The following is a 24,825-nucleotide window of genomic DNA, read 5'->3' as shown; positions in this document are numbered from 1 at the left end:
CCTCATTCCCATGGAGTAGAATGGACTTTTCTGGACCCTCGGGTGGACCAGGAAGTGCAGGCTCTATGAGGGTTCACCCCTCAGTAGGGAGGAAATTAGTATTTGCAATAGAAACACATGGAGCCCTTACCATTATCCAGCTTTATGTCATAAATGCTCAATACCTATCTTTTCTCACAGAAACCTTTGTTCTCCACAGAGAGATCCAGGTCACAGATTCACACTGCAGATAACGTGTGTATCTAAAACAGGAACCACCCCGCTTACTGCTCCATTTGGAATGTACCCTGTGCCTTACCACCTCCACCATCCTCAGGAAAGCTTGCTTAGCTCAGCCACAAAATCAGCCCACCTCAAGGACCCAGGTCCTTTCTCTCCAGCTCTTGGCAAGCCCTGGAGCATAAGCAGGCAGCAAGTCTCAAGATGAACAAGAACGTGTTTTATATTTAGATATCAGATGATGGGTCTTGCCATCATAAAATAATAGTGCCGTGCTTGTTTGCCCTGCCAGGTTGGAAAGTTTATTTGTACAAAAATAAATCCAGTGGCCAATCTTTATTCACTTTGAAAAAGGACAGTGGGGGAGGGGGAGCATCTTGCTAGGTCAGCAGATCCCCACATAAAGCCATGCTACTGCCATTTGTATCTGGATGAGCTTCAGCCACATTCCTGAGAGGGGAAACAGAGTGGCTTATATCTCAACTTTTTGAGATTCTGTTCCCCTTCCCCTACCTTATGTCAATGTCTGAAACACCTCTGATTTAGTTAAAGGTTGCCCATTACCCAGGTATAAAGGGGAGGCTCATAGTTAGCCCTGTGAATCTTTCCTTCCTTGGGTGTAGACGACAGACATGAAGCCCAGGTCTCTGGAGAGACCCCTGCTGCACACCACTGGCCTTTATTTGCTTGGAATTTTCATCTTTGAATAAGGATAAAAAGAGAATGCCTGGGCTGGAGCGATGACTCCATTTTTAGCAGAGTTTGCTGCTCTTGCCAGGAATCTGACTTCAGTTTCCAGCACCAAAGTCTGGCTGTATCTTCTTGTCATCATGAAACCCAGGATCTCCACAAAATCCTCAGTGCGGAGTCTCTCTTTCTGAGCTCTTGTATCCTGGGTCACCTGTGTTTTCTTCCCAGGGTGCAGCTGAGTACCACAGCACATCACTGTTAGGTCATCCCTAGGCTCAGGTGAACAACCTCTTGTCTGACAGTCTTCTTGACTCTTTTTGGGCAACTTTTCTTTTCCCCCTTTCCCTCTCACAGTACCCTGGGCTAACCCCTCAGCAGTGTAAGCCTCACACTAGGTGGTATTGTCCACACCCTTGTCAGGATCCCTTGAGCCCAGAGCCTTGTGTCAAGAAGGTACCTGGCTCATGCTCACCCAGTCTGATGCACAGCCTGTGTAGGAAGCACTTTACTGCGGAGCAGTTGTACATGTGGAACATGGAGGAAATGAGTGAGACAGTTGCCACCCGTGATAAAAGAGAGCAGCATGCATCTTAAGAATATTTGCAGGAATCAAAAGAAAAATTTTAATTTATATCCCAAGGGATTCACTCCTCCATCCCCAGAAGACTTTGTTCTGTAAAGGTTTGTGTAGAGGGAAGAAAGATGGAATAGACTTTAGAAAGGCTTGCCCATTAGTCACCAGCATCCATGGTGATGGGGTGAGCTGTAAGCCTTTCCACATCCTGGCTTCTTTGCTGTCTCTCTGTTTCTTTAAGGATGAAGAAGATTGGAGAGAGACATAAAAATGCAGTCTCTTGCAAGCCATTCTAATAGATTGACATGGTACTATTGTTGTCATGGAGATCAAAGAGAGGCCCTTAAGGATATGGGGGTTGAGAGGGATTGAGAGGCCAGAAGGAAGGGTGACTGCTGGGGAAGGGCTGGGGAGGGATAGAAAGGAGGTCTGCAGAGAACAGCAAATAAGAGAAATGAATGTCAGGAAATCAGGACCATTACTAGATCCGGGGTGGCGGGGAGGGAAGGGAAGAATTAAACAAGTAAACAAGTAACCTGACACAAGAAGCAGAATGGCAATGTGACCTCTGCCCCAGAGTATACAGTTCTTTCAAAGGGATTCTAGAAAAGAAGAGATATTACTCACTTATGAAATCACCAGTGTGTAACACCAGGTTCCAGGTGCAAAGGGGCTCACCTGCAGTGCTCCTGAGCTTGGACATGTAGTAGGGGCTTTGCTTGTTCTGTTCCCGGGCACACTAAGTACTCTTTTAAGGTGTTTTAAGAGGAGTGCTTGCCAAGAGGGATTTTGCATAAACCTTCAAGTTTCTCTTCAATGGTGTGGTGGTTTGAATAAGAATGGCCTGGCCTCCATAGGCTCATATATTTGAATACTTAATCATAAGGGAGTGGCACTATTGGAGGGTTAGGAGGAAGTGTGCCACTGGGGGGTGAGCTTTGAGGGTTCAATATCCTGTGCCAGACCCAGTCTCTCTCTCTCTCTCTCTCTCTCTCTCTCTCTCTCTCTCTCTCTCTCTCTCTCTCTCTCTGTGTGTGTGTCCCTCTCTCAGCCTAGGGATCATAATGTAGTTCTTAGCTATTTCTGCAGCACCATACTTGCTGACTGCCATGTTGCAAACCTGGTGTGGACAGGACAGGTGGACATGTTAGTGACCATGCCCCCTGAAGACGTGGTACTCAGGCTCACAGCCAGCTCCTATGAAGCAGCATGCATGCAGAGGGCTTCTTGCTGAAGTGAGTCTGAGGAAATGTGTTGAGGCACTACCCTCCAGAATGACTAGGGTTTGGGCAGTGGAATGGAGGAGATATTCTTTGTGTAGCAGGTTTTTCTCAGATGGACTGTGTAGGAGAGCTGAGATGATGTTGATGCTAATAGAGGTGACAGCGGTGATAGTGGTGGCATCAGACATGGCAGGAACCAAGACTTGGGTAGTTGGTTTGCCAACAGTGACCATGATGCTTCAGAGGCAGGGTAGCAATGACCTTGACCTTATCTCCTACAACAAGCTCCTCATTTTATAGGACAGTATTAACAGCCTTGTCTACAGGGTAGCTAGCAAGTCCATGAGGCACCAGTAAAGGAAATTCAGGCAATAGCATAGAACTTACCCAAAGCATAGGAGATGGAAGGATGTCACAAATGCATCCCCTTAAGCTAACCCACTTCTAACAGAGTAATAGCAAAAGTCCCTGCTCATCAATGGCCAGTCAAATGCGACTTTAAAAATAAGGCAGTCCACTGCAGGGGCTTGAGTCCCACACATAAGGCTAAAAATCGAAAATCTAGGTTGCAGAGGTGCTAAATAGCATTTGTGGTTGCTAATAAGTTGTAAAGCAATAATATGAATGTGGAAGAGCACTTAACTAAAGTCAAACATCAACATAATGGAACACTGTTCTCAGAAACTGTGAAGTAAAGAGGAGACTGATCTGAATAACATAGCAAATGAGAAAAATCAGACACAGAACTGTAGACTTTAAATGGAGGATATGGGAGGGAACGGATGAGAAAAATGAACCAGATTGAAACATGCACAGGCTCACACAGGACTTTCAACTTAGGCTCCTAAAGAAAAATCAAGTAATGATTCTATATCATGTTTTTGCCAAAGCATGAAATAAGAACAGCATATGCTTTATTCCAGAATAAGGACAGAAATATAGATACTCTAAGAAAATATAATTTTTATAAATTTTAATTTTCATGTTTCTTTAACTGTTTTATATGTATATACAATGTATCTTGACAGTATCCACCCCTCAGTCCTTTCATTACAATGTATCTTGAGGTTAACCACCTCTCATGTCCTTTCTTTACAAAGTATCTTAATGATATCCTATCCACCTCTCCTTTTCTTCTGGCTCCTCCAGGACCAGCTCATCACATCTCCCTCTCCATTTCATGTCTTTCATGTATAACTTTTAACCTCCTGAGTCCAGTTAGTACTGCCAACATGCACAGGGTTATAGGGTTACCCAGTGGGGACATGGAGAACTTACCAATGGCAGTGATCCTAAAGAAAAGTGACTCTGCCTTCTGCTATCATCAACTGTCAATAGCTTCTCAGGGAAGAGTGGGGCCTCAGAAGCCCTTTCCCTGGCTAGGCTGGAATTTTTAACTGGTTTGAATTTGTGCAACCATGTTGGTTTTAATTTAAACAAAATCTTGTTTAGTGAACAGATCTGAGGGCTTGTTTATCTTCTGAGGAAACAACATATGACACTTTCTAACCTGTTTAGGAAATCACGTGTGACTGTTTCTAACCACAAAGAGAAGCAGGACAATTGTCCCATCCAGATCACAAGTTTAATTAACACTTCAAGGCCTGAGGATGTCAGCAAAGCTGTTCCCATAGCTGCTTAGGCAGATTCTAAATCAGCAGTTCTAGATAAGTTTTTCTTTTAGGCATTTGGCTGCACTGTATACCTGGCTGCATAGCCCTTGCGCTGTGATGGACTGGCTTTCTCTTGAAGCCCTGCAGAGATCCAGCTGAACAATTAAACAGAATGCTTAATGGATATGAATCTAATTTGCAAAAAATTATCATTTATAGTTGAGTCACTTATCTGATAATTACAAAAAATCTACATGAAATGAGATAAATCTCTTTGTTGGTAAAATCGGCTTGCATATAATGATTTTTACAGGAAAATTAATTTTATTAACTAGCTAGAGGTTATACATGCAAGTTGGCAGGTGCAGTGTAGCAATTTTGTTGGGCTCTGACCCTAAAACTCTAAAATCTTTGTGTTCTTGAAGACAAAATGAACCCATCTGAGTTACAGCAAAGCAAATGTGAACTCCCACACCAGGATCACACCCTGGCACTGCTCAGTAAAATAGTAAATGACTAACATTGCTGGTTTTCACCTCTGGGTCCTCACACATGTGTTCAAACAGCCCATCAGATAAAGACAACTCCATCCCACAAAAACCACACAGGAAGAAATTTGCTGTAAGAAGGCCCCCATAAGCACTTGCAGCTTTTGTGCATTAATTTAAAGTTTAAAAAACTACAAATAAATGAAGGAAATACTGTTCTCTGTGGCACAGATTGCATCCTGAAGCCATCCTGGGGCATCTGTTCAGCTGGGAGGGAGAGCATGTCAGGCCGAACACAGTACTGCTGAGCTCATCCAGGCAACGCCCCCTGCTCAGCATGTTGTTCTCTTATTATCTGCACCCTTCTCCATGCACTGCTGATTTTCAGAAACTTGTTCTGCTCTGGAACTCCATCCACCTCCTCCCATCATGCCTCACCCCTGTGCCTCTGGGCACCCTCTTCCTTCCCTTCCCTGCCAGCTTTTCCCACAAACCCCCATCTCCACTTGCTGAGCCCAGACCTTCCTTATAAGCCATGAGCTGTTTTTCCCAGATCACATCTGCCTGTTAGCTTTAAGCCACACACCCAGCCAGTCACCATTCTTCATGGCCTGTGTAATTATTACCCTGTCCTTTAGCACTGTTAGTTCTCCAGGGCTTTAGAAAGGTTTACACAATTTGAGAGATCTAGATCCATAGTTTATAATTAATTTATAGAAAATAAAGTGATAGAAGGTAGTAGATGATTGATGATAGATAGATAGATAGATAGATAGATAGATAGATAGATAGATAGACAGATAGGACAGGTATATATAAGTGATAGATGATAGACAGATAGATATAGTAGATGGTAGATAGATAGATAGATAGATAGATAGATAGATAGATAGATAGATAGAGAGAGACAGACAGACAGACAGACAGACAGACAGACAGACAGACAGATAGATATGGGTGATGATGATAGACAGACAGACAGACAGACAGACAGACAGACAGACAGTAGATGGGTATTAGACAGCCAGCTGATGAGCAGCAAGGACTGCCTCATAGTGAGATCCCTGGCCAAGACTCCAAATGACTGTCTTCCCATCAGTGAGTCCAATTAACCATAGCAGACTGACCTAGGGACTTGGAGCACAGATTCTACAGTGTCAGATTTATTCTTCTGCCACTTAAATGTGGCCGACATCCTGTGAATACTGAGGTTCACAGTGGAAGCATTGCAGAGGGTGAGGAGGTCAGGCTGAGGAAGAAACAGACTGAAGTTGCCCTGCCTGTGACTTCACTATGCGTAGATTCTATTATCCCTGTACACCACAGCCTGCCACTATTAAGTAGAAAATTACAGAAATAAGCAATCTGTAAGTGTAAATGACCTTTATGACAACATATTGACCCAATTCTATTATATGTCTATTATTGGTTACAGTTGTTAATTTCCAACAGTGTCTATCATGGGCTTACAGGGATCAACATAAAGGAGAGGCAGACCCGTGGTTAGGGCTAGGTGCTGGCCTAGATTTCAGCCATGGGAGAGCTGTGCAGGAGTTACAGCTTCTGCACTCGCCCCTATTATTATCTGGCTTTATCTTTTTCCTAAGTTGCTTTGCGAGTTATGATTCTCCCACATCCGTTTTCCTGAGTGTATTCTTCTCTCTTGTTTAGGCTCCCAAGAAACACTTACAAAATGGGATCATACGTGGCTACCAAATAGGCTACCGGGAGTACAGCACAGGGGGTAACTTCCAGTTCAACATCATCAGTATCGACACCACCGGAGACAGTGAAGTGTACACCCTGGACAACCTGAATAAGTTCACCCAGTATGGCCTGGTAGTACAGGCTTGTAACAGGGCCGGTACAGGGCCTTCTTCTCAGGAGATAATTACTACCACCCTGGAGGACGGTAGGTCTGGCACCCGCAGTCTATGGTATTCGTGCTCTCTGTGGCCTACAGCCCAGCTCCCTGTTGCTTGACCTAAATATCTAACCTGCCACATCAATTTATTCCTGCCCTGGATGGATATGCACTCAAAAGCCAAAATGCATTCCTGAATCTTCATCTTTGCTTATTGAATACAAGAGTGGGCTTTGAACTTGTAAAACCAACATTGTCCCCATCTAGAGAGCAGAAATCCAAGTCTTTCCCCAAAATTAGTACCAAGAACTTTTAGTATTTTTCTGTATATTATTATAAATTTTATTATTACCTCTCCCTGATGATTGCTTTATGTCCCCAAGCAGTCAGTCTGTGGCCAGAGAAAAACCTCTGAAGGGATACCAGGCTCTCTGGAGCAGATCCCGTAGTGATGATGCGCCCCCTAGTGACCAGGATGAATTTGTGAGCACTTGCTTAAGACAGGGAAAGAGCCACAAAGTGCTTGATGACAGAGAACCCTCCAGTCCAAAAGACTCTGCGCATGGTAGAGTTAAGTCAGCACACTGCCATTTAAATGACTCCTGGTACAATGTGTCATTTGATCACAGACCAGAAAAGGCTTAAATAACTAGAACCTGCAAGACCCAAATGTTCTATCTCCACACTCAGCAGGAGTGGTTATCTCTGTATCCATTTGTGCTTTGATGACTCAGTTTCAGCTAATAATTGGCCCCTCTCCTCTCTCCAACATTTAATGTTTCCATACAGTCAGTACCTAAAAGAGTATATAATCTGGGAGTACTGGTGGGCACCATCAATCCCAACAACTAAGGGGCAAAGGCAGAGTCTCTGAATTTGAGACTAGCCTGGTTTACAGAGAAAGTTCCAGGCCAGTCAGGGCTGCATAGTGAGACCCTATCAGTCAGTAAATAAATAGCATATATATATGAGTGATAATATATATGATAATATATTAGCATATATTAATTTCATTGTCTCTCTTGCCTCTAATAAAATACAATGTTCTTAAAAGGGAGGCTTCAGAGATGAGGTAGGGAAGCCCTGTGGTTATATTTCTTCTCTCCCACATTTTCCAACAGCCTTATAATCCATAGCCTCAAGACACTTACCTGAGTTGCAAAATTACCATGGGGATTGCACCAGTTTTTTTTCCTTCTTTCATGAGACTTCTACTTAGTGTGCTAGAATAGTAAGTTAGCTGTGTATCTACTATTGCTTCAACAACACTGCCCACACAGCTATAACAGGTTGTAATTGTTTCATTTCAGTACCCAGCTACCCTCCCGAAAATGTCCAAGCCATAGCAACCTCACCAGAAAGCATATCAATCTCCTGGTCCACGCTCTCCAAGGAGGCCTTGAATGGGATTCTCCAGGGGTTCAGGGTCATCTACTGGGCCAACCTCATAGACGGAGGTAAGAGAGCACAGTGGGGGTGGTGAGCATGTTCCCATGGAATGCACAGCCTGCAGACCCCCTCCTTAGGGTAAAATTGGGTTAAAGGGGGACATCGGGGACATCTTTGAACACTACCTTCTTTCTTCACACACACCTTACACTTGAGCCTGTGTACACACATACACATGCCTTTTAATGAGCAGCTTGATGCAGACTAGAAAGTGGTAGCTGGGAATCAGGCATGATTGTATTTTCTAAATTATGAGTCTCTATGTCAAAACTGCAGGCAGCTTCAACAATTAATCTGTATCTAGAACAGTGTTTCTCAACCTGTGGGTCGTGACCCCTTTGGGGGCGGTCATATATCAGATATCCTGCAGATCAGATATTTGTATTATAATTTATAATAGCAGCTAGGAAAATTACAGTTATAAAGTGGCAACTAGATAATCTTATGGTCGGGGTCGCCATAGCGTGAGGAACTGTATTAAGGGGTCGCAGCATGAGGGAGGTTGAGAATCACTCATCTGGAATGTTCTATATAACATGTACCCTTAAACATTGCCCCTTTATTCCCTGATTAGATCCCAGCAAAGGAACATTACACATCTATAGTAGAAGTGTGTGAGGGCTCCAGAAATAATCCCAGAACACCTTAAGAGGCATGTCACTGTCTCCATGAGGAACCACTAAATCCAAAGTCCCAGGTTTAGACAGTGCACATATCTCCCCCAGCTCTCCATTCCTAGCATGTTTCTATGCCTTGGCCCCAGTAGCCACCATGCTTCCTTCTTCCTGCCTCCCTTCTTGCATCTCTCCTTCCTTCTTCTTGCTCCTCACTTCCTGTCCCCTTTCTTCCTACCCCTCACTTCCAGCCTCTCCTCTTCCTGTCTATCAATCCTTGTGACTCTCTTCTGCACCTTACTTCCTGCTTCCCCTTCCTGTCCTTCACTTCCCGTTCCCTCTTTCCCCACCCCTCACTTGCCGCTTCCTCTCTCCATGTTTCTCATTTCCTGTCCCCTTGTATCCTGCCTCCCTTCTTCCTACCTCCCCTCTGCCACAGAGCATCCTTCAGCTTCTGTGCCTGGATGCAGACTGTACTTCTTGTCTCCCTCTGAGCAGAGTAAAGAGCTCAAGTAGCGAAGTCTATTGTACCTCTGCTCAGGACCTGCTCTGGGTCTGTTCTGCTAACCAGGCCCCATCTCACACAATGAGTCCCTCAAGGCTGCAGATGTCTCCACTCCTGTTATCAAATTAAGGAATGAAGACACAGTAGCAAATGCCGCCATCTGCTGAGTCACAGCTACTGTGCGACCCTCTGCTGTGCATGTTCTAAGGGATGTGTTTCCAAAATTGACTGTCAGGCCTGATTTTAGAGTGGAATCTCATGCTTCCTACACTACCCTGCACTGGGAGACAGCCTAGAGAGACAAGACAGATCCACAACAGACCCCAATTAACTGAACATCTGTTCCAGGCTGAGATTGGGAGATAAGGGAAGGTAGGGCTTGCTTAGGGGGCTCTGGACTAATGAACAGGGGCAGGGTGTTAATGCATGAGGACCAAGCCAGCAGGAGCCATCCACAGAAGGGTGGCAGAAGCAAAAGAGTTAACTATAGAAGCCCTCACACAAATGAAATCGTAAAAAAGAGCATAGCATAAGGTAATAAATGTATGATGTGATGTCTGTGGTCATCCAATCTGACTGTGTAGCCCAGGACTCTATTCTGTACACTGTGAGGTGCCTTTATACTTATCAAGCTTTAAAGTTTGAATACTCACACATCATTAAACATAGTTCTTAAGGATGCTTCTTTCTACTCACAGAATCAGGGCCAAATCAGTGTGGTTACTGTCTATTACAGATGTTCTCTTCATGGCTTCCAAAAGCTAAAGAAATGATCAAAAATTAAAGCACTGATCAAGGGCTACCTCTAAATATTGCTTCTGGTCAGCAGGGCACTCCATGTGATCACTGGGTATCTTGGCACCTACCTCACAATCTCTTACGCAAACTTCCTGGATTCTACAAACCCTGAACATGGAGAGAGAAGAGGAAAGCCTGACCTAACCAGACCTAGAGAACATTTCACACATGTGTATCATATATGAACACACTACATACAACACATATATAATACACATATACATTATACATGCTAAATACATATACATAACCCATATACATACCACGTGTTTATATGTATATATGTATACATCTACATTATTACATACATACCACACATACTTCCAACATATCATATACTATACACACATATATATACCCCATCCACATATACCATATGCAATATATAAAATCATACATTGCACCTACACATACATACCACATATATAATAATATATACATATATTACACATATACATACCATACACACTCCCAACATATCATATACTACAATATACACACATGTAGGCTACATATGCCGCATATCACATACACTATTCACACCAGACACATCACAATACACATACTAGACACACACCACAAATACCAAATATATCATATATACCATGTATACTACACATACCACAAATACCAAACATGCCATATATACCATATACACTACAATACCACAATTTACATTACTAAGCTCTCTCACAAAACACACACCACACATACCATACACATATTACATGCTACAAATGCCAAACACATTTATACACAGAATAAACACTGCAGTCACTATACAACACAAACATCACAACTCAACACACATAATATATCCTTTTTACAGCTATTGCATTTGTCCTGTACACAGGTATTACATAGGTATTACATGTGCCCTGGACACATACACCCCACATATATCACATGTCATAATCTTAAAGTAGGTGGATTTTGACACCTGACTCTTTGAGTGGGATGCTTTTGGACAACATGCTGCAGAAACCCAAAGCACACGACCTCTGGACAACACATCCTTCTGGTCCCATCTCCCTGTGTTTACCAAGTGTCCAGGACCCAGTAGCCACAATCTTGTATGGTGGATGTGAAGCCACACACCCTGTCTCCATAGCCCAGGCTCTCAGGGATCCTGGCCTTGAACTCTGGCAATGTATTGCTTTTCCATCCTTTAGCTCCCTGACTGTCAAATGACAGCCGTGGAGTCATGGACTGTTTAGCTGGCTCAGTTTATCCATCTTGATCCTATGGGAAGGGCTTGTGCCTGAGGAGGCTGGCTTGGCATGTCCCTACCTCTGTTGAGACAAGAGATCAGAACCACAGCTCTCAATGATTTGGGAACATATCAAAGGTATCCTTCACTGTAGCCAGCTACCTAGCTAGTGTCTGCAGAGCCCCTGCTTCACACCTCAGCCCTTCCTGAGTAAAAACAGTTACATGGTGCCAAATACCCTGCTCCCAGCCACCTGGCCCTGGGCAAGCAGATTTCAGGCCTCCTTGTTATGCTCTGCTACTGGCTCTGGGTCATACAACTGTGCAGACACTTGCCTCCCCATTCCAGTTACTTTCAGTTGCCACGTGCCTCGTGCCTGATGTGGAGGAGGCACTGCGTTCTATCTCTGAATAGCACTCCTGGATCCCACTCAGGAAAGTCAGGCAGATTTAGCACACACCAAAGTTCTCACACGTCACCTGTCACTTGGATGCTGACACAGAGAAGAGTTCACGCCAGGTGAGGTGAAGAGTGTGCCGAGCTCAGATCAGCCCTAGCGCGAATCTCACTACATGTCTGTTCAGTCATATTGAGGCATGCACACACGGTCAAGGATGCCTCAGTGTGGCTGAACAATTACAACTTGAGATCCTGATACACAGATCACCACTAGCCAGACTTCTTGTCCATCCCCCTCACAGACTTCCACCAGCCAGTCTGCTTGCCAGTCACCCCTCACAGACCACCAGCCACAGATCTCACAGTCACTGCTGTTTTGTTTTCCAAGATAAAAGCTCAGTTGTGGAAGCCAACCACATTCTGGGACTATTATGAATACCAAGGTGACTCTAGTCAATGATGTAGGCTAGAGCTAGAATTGCTCACAGGGTGCATCTTAGCTCAGGTATTGGAGATTAACTTGGGTTCCTAATCTCTGCATATGCTACCATAGAATTTTAAAAATATAAATGATGCACCTGGGAGATGGCTCAGTTGTTATAGCATCCACAATACAAGTGTGAGGACCAGAGTTCAGATGCCCATAACCAATGTAATGCCAGATGGCATGATGACCCACTTGTAATTTCAGTCATAGAAGGCAAGAGCAGGGATCTCCAAGGCAGTCTGGCTAGCAAGGCCAGGGGATATCTATGAGTTCTGAGTTTGACTGAACTACCCTACCCTCAATGAATATGATGAAGGCATGAACAGGGATGAATATGATGAAGGCATGTCCAGGCATCAAATATACATGGACATGTGTACCTGGTACACATGCATGCCTATGCACATGTCAAAATACGTGTTAGGATAAAACACTCATGAAAAACAATTTGGGGAGGACAGGGTTTATTTCAACATGTAGTTTATAGTCCATCATGAAGGGAAGTCAAATAACCTTAAGGTAGGAACACTGTTTACTGACTTGGTCCTCATGGCTTATTCAGCCTGATTTCTTAGACACTGGAACCTTCTGTCCAGGATGGCACTGCTCACAGTGCAATTGTCCCTCACACATCAATGATTACTCAAGAATGAATGAATATACATTCATACACATATACATATATGCATCTATACGCATTTATACAGATACGTACATATATACACATTTATACACATACACACATATACACATATATACATACATACACATACACACACATATATATATGTGTGTGTATAGGCATATATATAGAGATAGATGTATATATATGTGTGTATATGTGTATATATATATATATACACACTATATACACTACATATATGTATATATACACTATACTCTCTCTATATCTATATACACATACACACATATACATATATATACATACACAAATATACATGCATATACATATACACATATACACACATACATATATATATGTATATGTGTATATATGTATATATATGTGTGTGTGTATATACTATATATATACACATATATATGTGTGTATATATACTATATATATATATACACATATATGTGTGTGTGTGTATATATATATATATATATATATATATATATATACTATATGATGCTGAAACTTGATTTACCAAGAATGGATTACCGTTCCCATGTCAATTTTCTGTTTGATATTTTCAGACATTTTGATGTCTAATGTTTTTTGTTTTCAAACAGCCCGTGGTGCTGGTGCCCTGTGACACTTCTGCGTGGTTCCTCCCTGTACTTTGAGTGACAAGATAGGACAGCCACAGCAGGAGAGTATGACAGGCTTGGTAATAAGGTCCCATCTTCTGGTTTTTGTCCTCCAGAGCTGGGCGAGATTAAGAACGTCACCACCACACAGCCTTCCTTGGAGTTGGATGGACTAGAGAAATACACCAACTACAGTATCCAGGTGCTGGCCTTCACCCGTGCAGGGGATGGCGTCCGGAGTGAGCAGATCTTTACCCGTACCAAGGAGGATGGTGAGACATAGGGTGGGCACTCAGTGGGGAATTCAGATACGAAATGTCCTGGAACACACAAGGCTCATGCCTGGTCTGAAGCCACACTGGGAAGGCAGGTTGGAAGGCACACCTTTGACCTTTGACCTTTGATCTTTGACCGTCAATCTACTCTTGACCTTGTCCATTCCAGTCTCCCCTGCCCTTACACATAGCCCAGCATGAGTCAGGCCTTCCACCCCCAGCTAGCTACCTTGCTTGATGTAGTCATCCACTAGTCCTATCTCCTATAAATTCTTTCCTCCTCTCTCCTCTCCTCTCCCTCCCCCTCACATCTCGTCTTTCTCCCCATCCCTCCTCCCTTTCTTTCTCTCTTCCCTCCTCCCGATCTCTCCCTCTTTCTTCTCCTCTTCTTCTCTAGCTCTTTCTTTTTTCATTGTTTGTTTGTTTGTTTCAACAAAAAAATACCTTTTATCTCAAGGCCCTCATGCTTGCTGCACTGTTCTGTGCTCTGTTCAGATAAATTACTGCCAGGGTCAGCTCTTTTGCTTCAGAATTGTGCACTGGCCTACGCCTTACTCCACATGAGTTGGATCACTTCAGCAAGGCTTGAATCCAAAGCTTCATGACTTTTTCTTTTATGAATTCTTGCTGACTAAGTAGGTTTTAACTCCCATCTGGCTCCAGACCAGCACTTGGCCCTCCATACAAGCTGGACCGCAGTTTTTATTTTAACAACCCCCTTACCCCCGTTTCCTTATCTGGGCTGTTTGAGGGGCAGTGTAGGCTTTAGAGCACAGCAGAAAAGTGGGGAGGAAAACAGTTACTCTGTGAAGAATGAAGTATCCAGTATCAAATAGGTGCCCACAAAGCTTTCTGGAAGCATCCAGACACAGGCTGGCCCAGGACACTGCAGCACCTAAGCACTGCGTAGACTTGATCTGAACTTATTCGTGTTCCTCCCCAGGCAGTGGGGCAGGTTAGGAAGGAGAGCCCTCTCTGTGACTCATTATGTCACCAGCCGGTAGTGCCAAGTTTGGTGTCTCTGCTCTCTCAGCTGCATGGACTCCAGGCATACTGTTTTTACATTCTGGCCCACGTGCATCCTAGAAGTGAAGCTTAGGACTCAGGTTAGATGCAAGGATGGTACCTGTTCCTCTCCATCCTATCCCCTGTCTATACCACCTTGTTCAACAGACATCCCGAGGGTTCTACTCCCTCACCCTGCGTTCCCCTCAGGGAGCCAGGCCCAGGGGTCTCTTCTGAAATCCCATCTACACACCCACTGTGGTACTGTACCAATTCTCCAGGCCTCCTTACATTGAGTTGTGTGCACAGTGGTCAGTCCTCACTTGCTTTAGTTTTTTTTCTAGAACACACAAGCCATTCTTCCCCAAGGACGCACAGCTGTTGGCCAGTTCTACTGAAAGACATTGGCTCATTTTAGGAAATATAAAGTCAAAATGCAGTGTCCTGAGGAAGTTGCTCAAGTCTTGAGGAATCCACAAAGTGGTCCTGAATGACAAGAGCTGCCATTTAATTGTGAGGCATGGTAGAGAGGTGTGTAGATGCTGGTTCTGCGCCCTGCTACCCACAGTCCCCTCAGCACCTTACATTCCCAGAACAACAGGGAACCCAGATGCTACGGCCCTCAGGCTGTAGTGACCAATGTGTGGAAATAGAAGTGAGGTAACCATATCTCACACTGATGTGCCGAAGGCTGCCACCCCTCGACACACATTCATTCTTTGTCGCAGACCCCCGAACTCGGACCAGCAGAGATGGGGAAGAACAACACAAATGCCAAGCAGGTTCCAAACAGATTTCATCTTTATCTCCCCCAACAGCTTTTTATCTTTTCCCTCTCACAAGCAGCTTTTTTTAACCCTCTCCCTGTTCCCACTAAACCTGCAACTCCTTTTTCAACCCTCACCCACCTCAACTGTTTACAGCCTTCTCCCCCAGAATTCTCCCCCCCCCCAGCTCCTTCCCTGCCCAGGGTGCATCCTGTTTTCAGTCCTCTGACCTGATCCCTTCCCCCTCTCCTGGTCAGAGTTCAGCCAGGGAGGCCCATGATAGTCTATTAACTCAGCAGGCAGGCAATCCACACAGGCTCAGCCTCAGCAGTTCAGGTTAGAGTTTAGGCTCAGGTTCTTGGCAGACAGGGACCACAGGGCTTGGCACACCTGCTCCCTACAATTCTTTAATCTCTCCTCCCTCAGGGCAGGGGGAAATTTTTTTTTTTCAGTCACTATCTGATGATACAGATATCTCTGGAATTTTTATTTAAGAAGATTGACCTGTAGCATAAGATTTGACATCAGCATTTTTAAGGAAAATATATGGAAATCCAATGAAGAGGGAAGGTCCCACCGCTCCCATCAACTGGAAAATTGGAATCAATTTTTAATTAGTCATCCAGTTTTAGAAACTGTAGTTTTGACCCTGAGGCCTGAGGTCTAACCCACCTGTCCACTGGTCTCTATTTTTAAATCTGGGACAGGTAATGTATGGGAAAATGATTGACTATGGACAACCCCCCAAGACCCTGCGGAGGAAGGTAGAAAAGTCCTCTCATCCTGGTGCTGTGGGACAAAGGGAACCCAGAATTGAATGCCAGCACTTATTTAAAATAAGTTGCCATTTCAAAGTGAAATGGAGCAAAGATCAGATGGAGAGAAGGAAACACAAAAGATTTAGTAATTTAGAAATGACAGTGACCTGCTTTCTGCTGTGATAACACTATCACCAGAAACAGCTGGGGGAGGACTGGGTTTGTTTCAGCTTCCACATCACAGTCCATCATTGAGGGAAGTCAGGGCAGGAACCTGGAGGCAGGATCTGAAGCAGAGGCCACAGGGAATGCTGCTTACTCGCCTGTTCCTCACAGCTTACCTTCTTATATAGCACAGACCCACTGCGCAGGGGTGGCACTGTTCACAGTGGGCTGGACTGTCCTGCATCGATCACTGATCAAGAAAACGTCCCCACCGTCTTCCCCACAGGCCAACCTGATGGAGGCATTTTCTCAGTTGAAGTTCCCTCTTCCCACATGGCCCTTATTTGTGTCAAGTAGAAAAAAAAAATCTATTCAGCACAGTAGGGTGCTTACCAACCAACATTAGAAACCTAGACTCTAATATAAACGGATGTTTGCACAGGGTGTCTGTTTAAAGAACAACTCTCTTGTCTAGTTTCTCAGTCCCTAAAGATTCTTTGGCTCATGGACGTGTTCTCGGCTCTGTGGTAGACATGTGCCCATTCCGATGGTCCAAGCAGAGAGCCTCGAATCCATACATTGTAGTTCTGTGTCAGTGGCTGACACCTTGGGGATGAGAATTGTTGAACCAGGACTCAAACAGACACATATGCCATTGCTGCAAGCAGAAGAGGTGGCTTGCTATGCAGCTTCATTCTTTTGAGCACAAAGAATACCAAACTCTAAAACATTTGTGGAGTCTCAATATCATTCTTATTTGCCCAGACTACAACCCAAGCATAGCCACGCCAGGAGAGAACACAAACAGAGCATGATGTATTAATTTTCAGTAGCGATTTTCATTCTGAGGCATGCACTGGACTCAGCCTCCATCCCTCTATGAAAAAGTAAACACAGTAAATGTATACATAGAGCCAGCTCTGTTTAAATTTAAATATTTACTGAGCATACCATTAATGCACGTGTATCTGGGGGCCACGGTAGATGGGATGTTTGATCTCTGTGTGCACCCCACGTGGTATGGGAAGTGTTTCTCTAGTGAGGTAGATGAAGGTAAAACTGAACGAGGGTAAAAAAATAAATGAACACGAGAATCCAGATAACCCCATGACCACCTATCCCCTGAGCTTTGCGTAGCCCAAAAAGCATCGAGAGCTTTTCCATTGCTGTGATAAAAACCTGACAAAGGTAACTTAAGAGAGAAAGGGTTCATTTTGGTTTATGACCTCAGAAAAAAATGGAGTCTGACATGGTGAGGAAGGCAAAGCAGCAGTCAGGGAGTCCAGGGTGCAAGAGCAGGAAGCTGGCTGATCATACAAGAAGCAGAGAGGCAGACAAAAGGGTAGGTGGCTGTAAACTCTCAAAGTGATGTGCTCCCTCTCAAAGTGATGTGCTCCCTCTCAAAGTGATGTGCTCCCTCTCAAAGTGATGTGCTTCCTCCAGCAGCCTGCCCACCTAACTTCCCATAACCCTAACTTCTCTAAACAGAGACACTGACTGAGAACCAAGGTGTCCAAACAGTGAGCTCTAGGGGACATTTCTCATTCAAACCATCATGGAGAGTGTGCCGATGTGTGACTGCATCTTGATGGACTTAGAGATGGAGTGGTGTGTGTGTGTGTGTGTGTGTGCGCGNGCGCGCGCGCGCGTGTGTGTGTGTGTGTGTGTGTGTGTGTGTTTGCACAACCGACAACCATGTTGCTCTTCAGTAGGAACTGGAAGCTTTGTGCCCTGTGAGTATATCAGCCCTACCTATTCTAAGACCTCAGAATATAGGGATGTGCCTGTGCAGCTGGTATGAGCCAATAAGCAACAAACAGCATTGTGTATCCTGTCATGCTCTTCAGCCCTCACCCCACCCTCACCCTCACCCTCACCATCATCTTACTCTCATTTTCACCCTCATCCCCAACCCTCATCCTCACCCTCAGCCCCAACCCTCATCCCCGACCCTTATCCCCACAACCCCTCACAGCATGACAGTTCACTTGAGGACAGGAAGATTCTGACACTTCAAAGAACTCTGACATCCACCGTCTCTAACCTTCAGTCCCTCTTATAAGGGGCCAGGCCCATCGGCCAGGTCTTATGTCCTTTTCTTGCTGTCCTTCCCAGTTTGCCTCAAGCCTTGGAGCAAGTGATATAGATAAGCCTTGGAGCAAGTGATATAGATGTCCCAGTTGTGACTGGGTACTCTACAAACAGTGCCTTGGTTGCCTTTTTAAAAGATCCTATCTCCAAATAAAGTGACATCTGGAATCACCATGGTTAGGGCTCAGTGCATGGATATGGTTCAGTTATGAGGATGCACTGGGACCCTGGACATTGGTCTTCAAAAAGCTGATCCCGGAGAGGTGCTAGACCACTAGAACAGTCTCTGGTGGAGGGAGTGTCACCTGGGGAGCCATGGGAGGCTACATTCCACCCTGTGACTAACCCTGGATTTTCCAGTTCCAGGTCCTCCTGCCGGTGTCAAGGCAGCAGCAGCCTCGGCCTCCATGGTCTTCGTGTCCTGGCTGCCCCCGCTGAAGCTGAATGGCATCATTCGGAAGTACACAGTGTTCTGCTCCCACCCCTACCCCACCGTAAGTGGCGAATAACCAGTCGCTTTCCCAGCGTCTCGCAGGACCTCGCTGCGGATGCTCTTCCCTCGCCTCCCTCCCACTCGGCCTTCTTGGTGGTTTTTCTTGTCATGTTGTCTCCACATGCAGAGCAAAGTCCTCATTTGCACCTCACTCCAGAAGACTCCTGCTTTATTACGCGGGGTGCGGGCGCTCGCCTAGAGCCCTTGTTTATCTGGCTGCTTCCCAGGCACTGCCAGCGGCTTATCAAACTCCGAGTGCACAGGCTGTAATTGTGCCTTAATTGATAGTCAGTGGACAGCACCTATTGATTGCACTGCTAGGCTCTGCATTAAATGTCCTCCTTCCCTCCCTCCTTCTCCCCCACACGCTCCTGCCCACCCCACTTCCCTGCCCTAACCCACACTGAGAAAGCACTATGGGGCTACCCCTGCTGCGCAAGGCAGTGGGGACCTGTGTCCTCCACAATAGTGGAAACAGGCCCAGTGAAGGCTCCGAGGTCAGAATACACACCATTTAAAACTGGGCTATTTATTATCACTACTGTTTATGGTGCTGGGTAGTAACTATCAGCTTAAACTTTCCATGGGCAGATACCAAGGCATATCAGAAAAGGAGGGGATTTTGAAGAAAGGAAAATATAAAAAGAGCGATTTGGATTTACAATGTTTTCACTGAGATTTTTAAGGCGCTGTCAAAATGAAGGAATCATGCCTAATCCATCTTTGTATCTATCTCCTGTTCCTGGCATAAAACTTAAAAACATGTAGTCAGGCTATGGAAGTGGTTCAGCTGTGTTTTTGTGCAAGCATGGGAGCCTGAGTTTTGGTCTCCAACACACACAAAAAATAATCCCAGCTCTGGAGAGGCAGAAATATCTTTGGAACTTAGTGGGCAGCCAGTCTGGCTGAGTATATGTGCTACAGTGTAGGGTTTCTGTGAGCAAAAGCAACTTGGGGAGGGAAAATGACTTGAACCTGTGCATCAGGTCTTGTGTGTGTTCCCACTCTCTCTGTGAGTTCATATGTGCATCAGTCTTGTTGTCTATGGAAGACTGTTTTAGAGTTGTCCACCCCTCTGGCTCTTGCAGTCCTTCCTCTTCCTGTCCCAAAAAGATCTCTGAGCCTTGGAGGAAGGAATTTGTTAAAGACAATCCATTTAGGGCTGAGGGCTCCAAAGTGGAGCACTCTACACACTGTCCAGTTGTGAATCTCTGTGTTGATTATTATTTAGCTGGGTAATGTTCAACTTGCTTCTCTTGCAGAAGTCTCAGGTTCAATTCTTAGCATCGACATGGGACCTCACAAACACCTGTGACTCAAGTTCCAGAGGATCTGCTGTCCTCCAAGGGCAGCAAACAGGCAGACGGTGCACAGGCATGCATGCATGCAAAACGCACCATCAGGATGTTCAACCTGATGGAGGTTGAACATTGCCGTGACCTGTGGGTATAAAATATGTCATCAGGAGTGGTTTCATTGCTGTGTTGATTTTGCAGAACAGTAGTTGGTTTTTCCAGGACCCATGACATATCTCATCTCATGTTATCGGCCTCATTAACAGTATCAGGTGTGGGTTCCATCTCATTGAGTGGTTCGTTAATTCGGTGACATTTGTTCCACTATTACCTCAGTGGGCATATCTCACAGGCAGGTTGCAATTGTAGCTCATAGGGTTTATAACCGGGTGAGAATTATGATTCTTTTCTCCTCCAATAGCATTCTTAGCAGCTTCCAGCACTGCAGATGCCAGAGTGTTCATTTTCTTTTTGAGACAGGAACATTCTGCTATGTGTAATAATGGACAGCAGAGGGCAGCACAAGTTCTGGTCATTTTTCTTGTGCCTCAGTCTGGTGTTTTCATGCCCCCACCCCTTGAAATGATTTCATAGTTGAATGTAGAACATGGGAAGATAAATCAGGACATGGTGTGCCCTCTAATTTGATCTTCTTTTATGAGTCCCTTGGCGTAGCTCCTCAGCGATATGTCCCCCGCCCCCCCCCCCAGATCCCTAGAGCTGCTGTTTCTCACTAAGACCTCCTTAAAAAGAGGTGTTTGTTCTCCAGTACACATAACACCTATTTAACAATAGGCAGCTATATCACTTTATTCTCCCAGTTCAGATCCGTGAAAGACAGCATCACTGGAGACCTTGGATGTAGCCAGACATGTCGAATTAACTGTAAATTAGCCAGGCTTGTTCTCCGGCTGTTTAAAAGCAGACCTAATAAAACATTTATCTCAAAAGCCCAGAAAATGCACTGAGTCACCAGCCTTCCAACCAGAGAGGATGACAGCACAACCCCCAAGTTCATGTAGTTGGAGCCTCAGGACACCAGCTATACAATGACAACAAACAAACAATAACAATAACTCAACACTATTATGAGCAATAAAAACCCAGAGAATTGTGATAACTTTTAAAAGTCTTATATTAAGGGCTAGAGTGGTGGCTCCCTGGTTAAGAGCACTTGCTTCTCCTGCAGAGGTATCAGGTTCGATTCTTAGCACCCACACAACAGTCCACAAACACCCGTGACTCAAGTTGCAGAGGATTTGAGGTCTTCTTCCGGCCTCCAAGGGCACCAAGTAGGCAGTACTTGTAGTACTATCACCTGAAGCTAAGTCCACACTTTTATATCTAACCCTGACAACCTTTTTAAGAACTATTGTATTGATTATTATATTAATTCCCTGAGAATTCTGCATAATGTATTTTGATCATATCTCCTTCCAGATCTATTCACTTCCTCCCTACCCACTCAACTTTCTGACCTCTTTTTAAAAAATCCATTGAGTCCAATTTGTGCTCCAGATACTCCTGGGTGTGCCCCCAGCCCCTAGGGTGTGATCTACCTACCAAGGGCCACACCTTTAACAAAAATTGTCTCTCCTTTTCCCAGCAGCTAGGTCCTCAGATGAAGACGGGCCTTTGTGCTAGGGTTTTGTCTGGCTTAGGTTGCATGCTGTCTCAAATGCTACAAACTCATATGGGCAAATGTCAGGTCATGTCAGGAAAGCATGGTTTCATTACAATTATCTACTACCTCTGTCTGTGAACGTCTTTCCGCTTTCCTTTCCATAATGGTCCAGCCTTGGGGAGACTGAGTGTAGCATGGACATCCCATTTATGGCTGGGCATTTTGCAGTATCTCATTCTCTACACAACATCCAGTTTGTGGGTCTCTGTGTTAATCAACATTTACTGCAAGAAGACATTCCTCTGAGGAAGGTTGAGAGATTCATTAACCTACACGTACCACAATACGTTATCAGGAATCAGTATACTACTGTGCTAATTTATCAGAATAACAGCAGTAGGTAGGTACTCCCCTAGGGCATATGACATATTTAACCACAGGACTTGGCACCTCCAGCCGTGGGTTCCATCTTGTACAGCACTGAGTCCTATTTGTCTGATTTCCTAAATACTAACAACCTGAGCAAGAGGTCCCTGTACACCACTTCCAATATGGCAGACCCAGCTCGACCTCATTGCCCGTTTCTGTTTCTTGGGGTTGTTAATATTCTAACCATGTTCTTATCTTCCAACTAGAACCCAGACTTAGGTTTGATTACATGTCTATCGCTCCTTATCAGATTGGCCAATTACCAAATCATCGATTCATCTGTTTAACAAATGCAGGAATGAATAGAACACCGCCCTATACCTCACACTGAGCCAGGCTCTGGATTCATGCCTCAGCAGAAGCTGAAGTACGCTGCGTGCAGCCAGGCTGGGCATTAGCAGTCTGTGCCAGCAAATGGCTTTCCTCTCTTTCATGCTCAGGGACATTGTGAGTTGGTATCTACTCGGCTCTATGTTCCGTTCACTCCAGAAAACACCCAGGCAAGACTTATAACAGAAGAAACAAATTACAGAAAGATTGATGAGGGTGATTAAATGGTTCTCCAGAAATCACTGGCCAGATAGCACTTATAGCCTAACCCACTGAGAAGGGCCTTATCCAATGCACCTTCAGAGCATGTACACAGAACTCCCAGGGAAGGTGCCAGGGCAGGGATCTGTTCTGTAATGTGTAGCCAAGGACAATCCAGCACCATTTATAGCACACTGCAGTGTGCAGAAGCACAGGTGAGGGCTGTCTCCTCAAACAATGGCCAGAGACAGATTCTTGGGAAATAAAAGACACTGTTTCCTGGAAAATCAGGAACAAGAGCAGATGTGGATCTGGGGAGAACTTAAGTTGGTAAAGCAATTGGGGATCTGAGGTATGATCCCCAATACTCACATAAAAAGCTGGGTGGTGGTGTTTATCTGTAATCACAGGATTGGTGGTTACAGAGAGATAAGGACAGGAAGATCCCAGGGGCTGACTAGTCTAGTGTAAAGGCTGAGCATTAAGTCCTCATAACAGACTGTTTCACAAAAATAAAAGAGCTCCCAAGGACCACCACCAAAAGTTGACCTATGGCCCGTACAAACACATGTTCCATTCACACACATCCATGTGTGTATACCCAGACTTTACACACACACACACACACACACACACACACACACATGCATACACTCACACTTATGCACACACATATGCAGACATGCACACACAAAGGGATGCCAAGCAGAGAATGTAAATCTACTAAGCACCATGGCACCCTGGGAGTTCTCTCTCTCTCTCTGCAGAGTCTTTGTAAATGATAGCCCTGGCCCCTACCTTCAGTGACACACATTTTAATAAATAATATTTATACCAGTTACTTCTAATGAGTGCCTTGTGTGAGAGCTACCCACCCTCACTTAACTGAGTCTGAAATAGAGACAGCACAGCTGGCAAGCATTGTCTAGCTTCACCCTGAAGCCGCTGGTCATTCCTGAGAAGTCAGCCTCACCTTCCTCAGTATTCCCCTAGCAATGGTGTCAAACCCACAGTGCTGTGGGGTTGACCTTGTGCTTTAGTGCACGTGATGTTCCCCTAGCAGTGGTGTCAAACCCACAGTGCTGTGGGGTTGACCTTGTGCTTTAGTACACGTGATGTTCCCCTAGCAATGGTGTCAAACCCACAGCGCTGTGGAGTTGACCTTCTGCTTTAGTGCACGTGACAATTTGAAATGAGCATGGTCCTGCAGACTCATGTATTTTAATGCTCAGTCCCTAGTTTGTGGAATGGCTTGGGAAGGATTGGGAAATACATATCCTTGTTAGCAAAGCTGTGTCACTGGGGATGGATGGAGTTTGAGGCTTCAAAGGGCCAAGCTATTCTCAGTTCCCGACACCCCCCTGCTTTCTCCTTTCTGATAAGGATATAAACTCTCAGCTGCTTCACCAGCACCATGCTTACCTACCTGATGCCGTGTTCCTTGCCATGGTGGTCATGGACTCTAACCCTCAGGAACATTGAATCCTAACTCACTCTTCATTTTTTATGTTGCCTTGGTCATGGCGCTTCGTCCAGCCGTAGAACAATAAGTAAGACAGGACTCTACGTGGGCATGGCTCAGCTTCCTCAAGTAGAAAAGGCACTCTTAGTCTCTGAGATAACTGGCTGATGTTAAGTTTTGTAGGTTATGACTTTGACTCATCCAAGGGAGGCTAAACTGAACAGTGTCATTTCCTCACCAAGACGGGAAAGCATTCCACAGACACTGGATGCTTTCTACGCCTGAAAGCTGAAGATTACATGCCTGAGCCTTCTCGCGCCTGGCATAGAATCACTCTTTCTTTGTTCTCCCACAGCGACCTACCTGTGGGTCTCTTTGTTTTCAGATAGCAAATCTAGAAACTATGTTGACATCCCAAGTCAGGCGAAGAATAGATCTTTGTGCTTCATTTATACACCTGTAATTTACCAAGCCCGCAAGACCTTTGTTGAGTTTTCTTCTTGGTACAGACATTTGCCGGGC

At 44.9% G+C, this 24,825-nt stretch overlaps 1 protein-coding gene across 3 annotated transcripts in view; it reads left to right on the top strand.

The window, feature by feature from the left end:
* The window catches only part of Dscam (DS cell adhesion molecule), a 566,911-nt gene that overhangs the window by 461,464 nt on the left and 80,622 nt on the right, over positions 1-24,825 (top strand). For all 3 annotated transcript variants that reach the window (XM_021209063.2, XM_029544386.1, XM_029544387.1), the window contains exons 17-20: positions 6,479-6,719; positions 7,982-8,128; positions 13,525-13,680; positions 18,830-18,963. In XM_021209063.2, coding sequence (XP_021064722.1) covers positions 6,479-6,719; positions 7,982-8,128; positions 13,525-13,680; positions 18,830-18,963 — 678 coding nt within the window. The remainder of the gene's footprint in view (positions 1-6,478; positions 6,720-7,981; positions 8,129-13,524; positions 13,681-18,829; positions 18,964-24,825) is intronic.

Source organism: Mus pahari, chromosome 12 (genome assembly GCF_900095145.1).
Source record: "Mus pahari chromosome 12, PAHARI_EIJ_v1.1, whole genome shotgun sequence".
NCBI lineage: Eukaryota > Metazoa > Chordata > Mammalia > Rodentia > Muridae > Mus > Mus pahari.
Note: the sequence above shows the minus strand (reverse complement) of the source record. Positions and strands in the feature narration are given on the sequence as shown.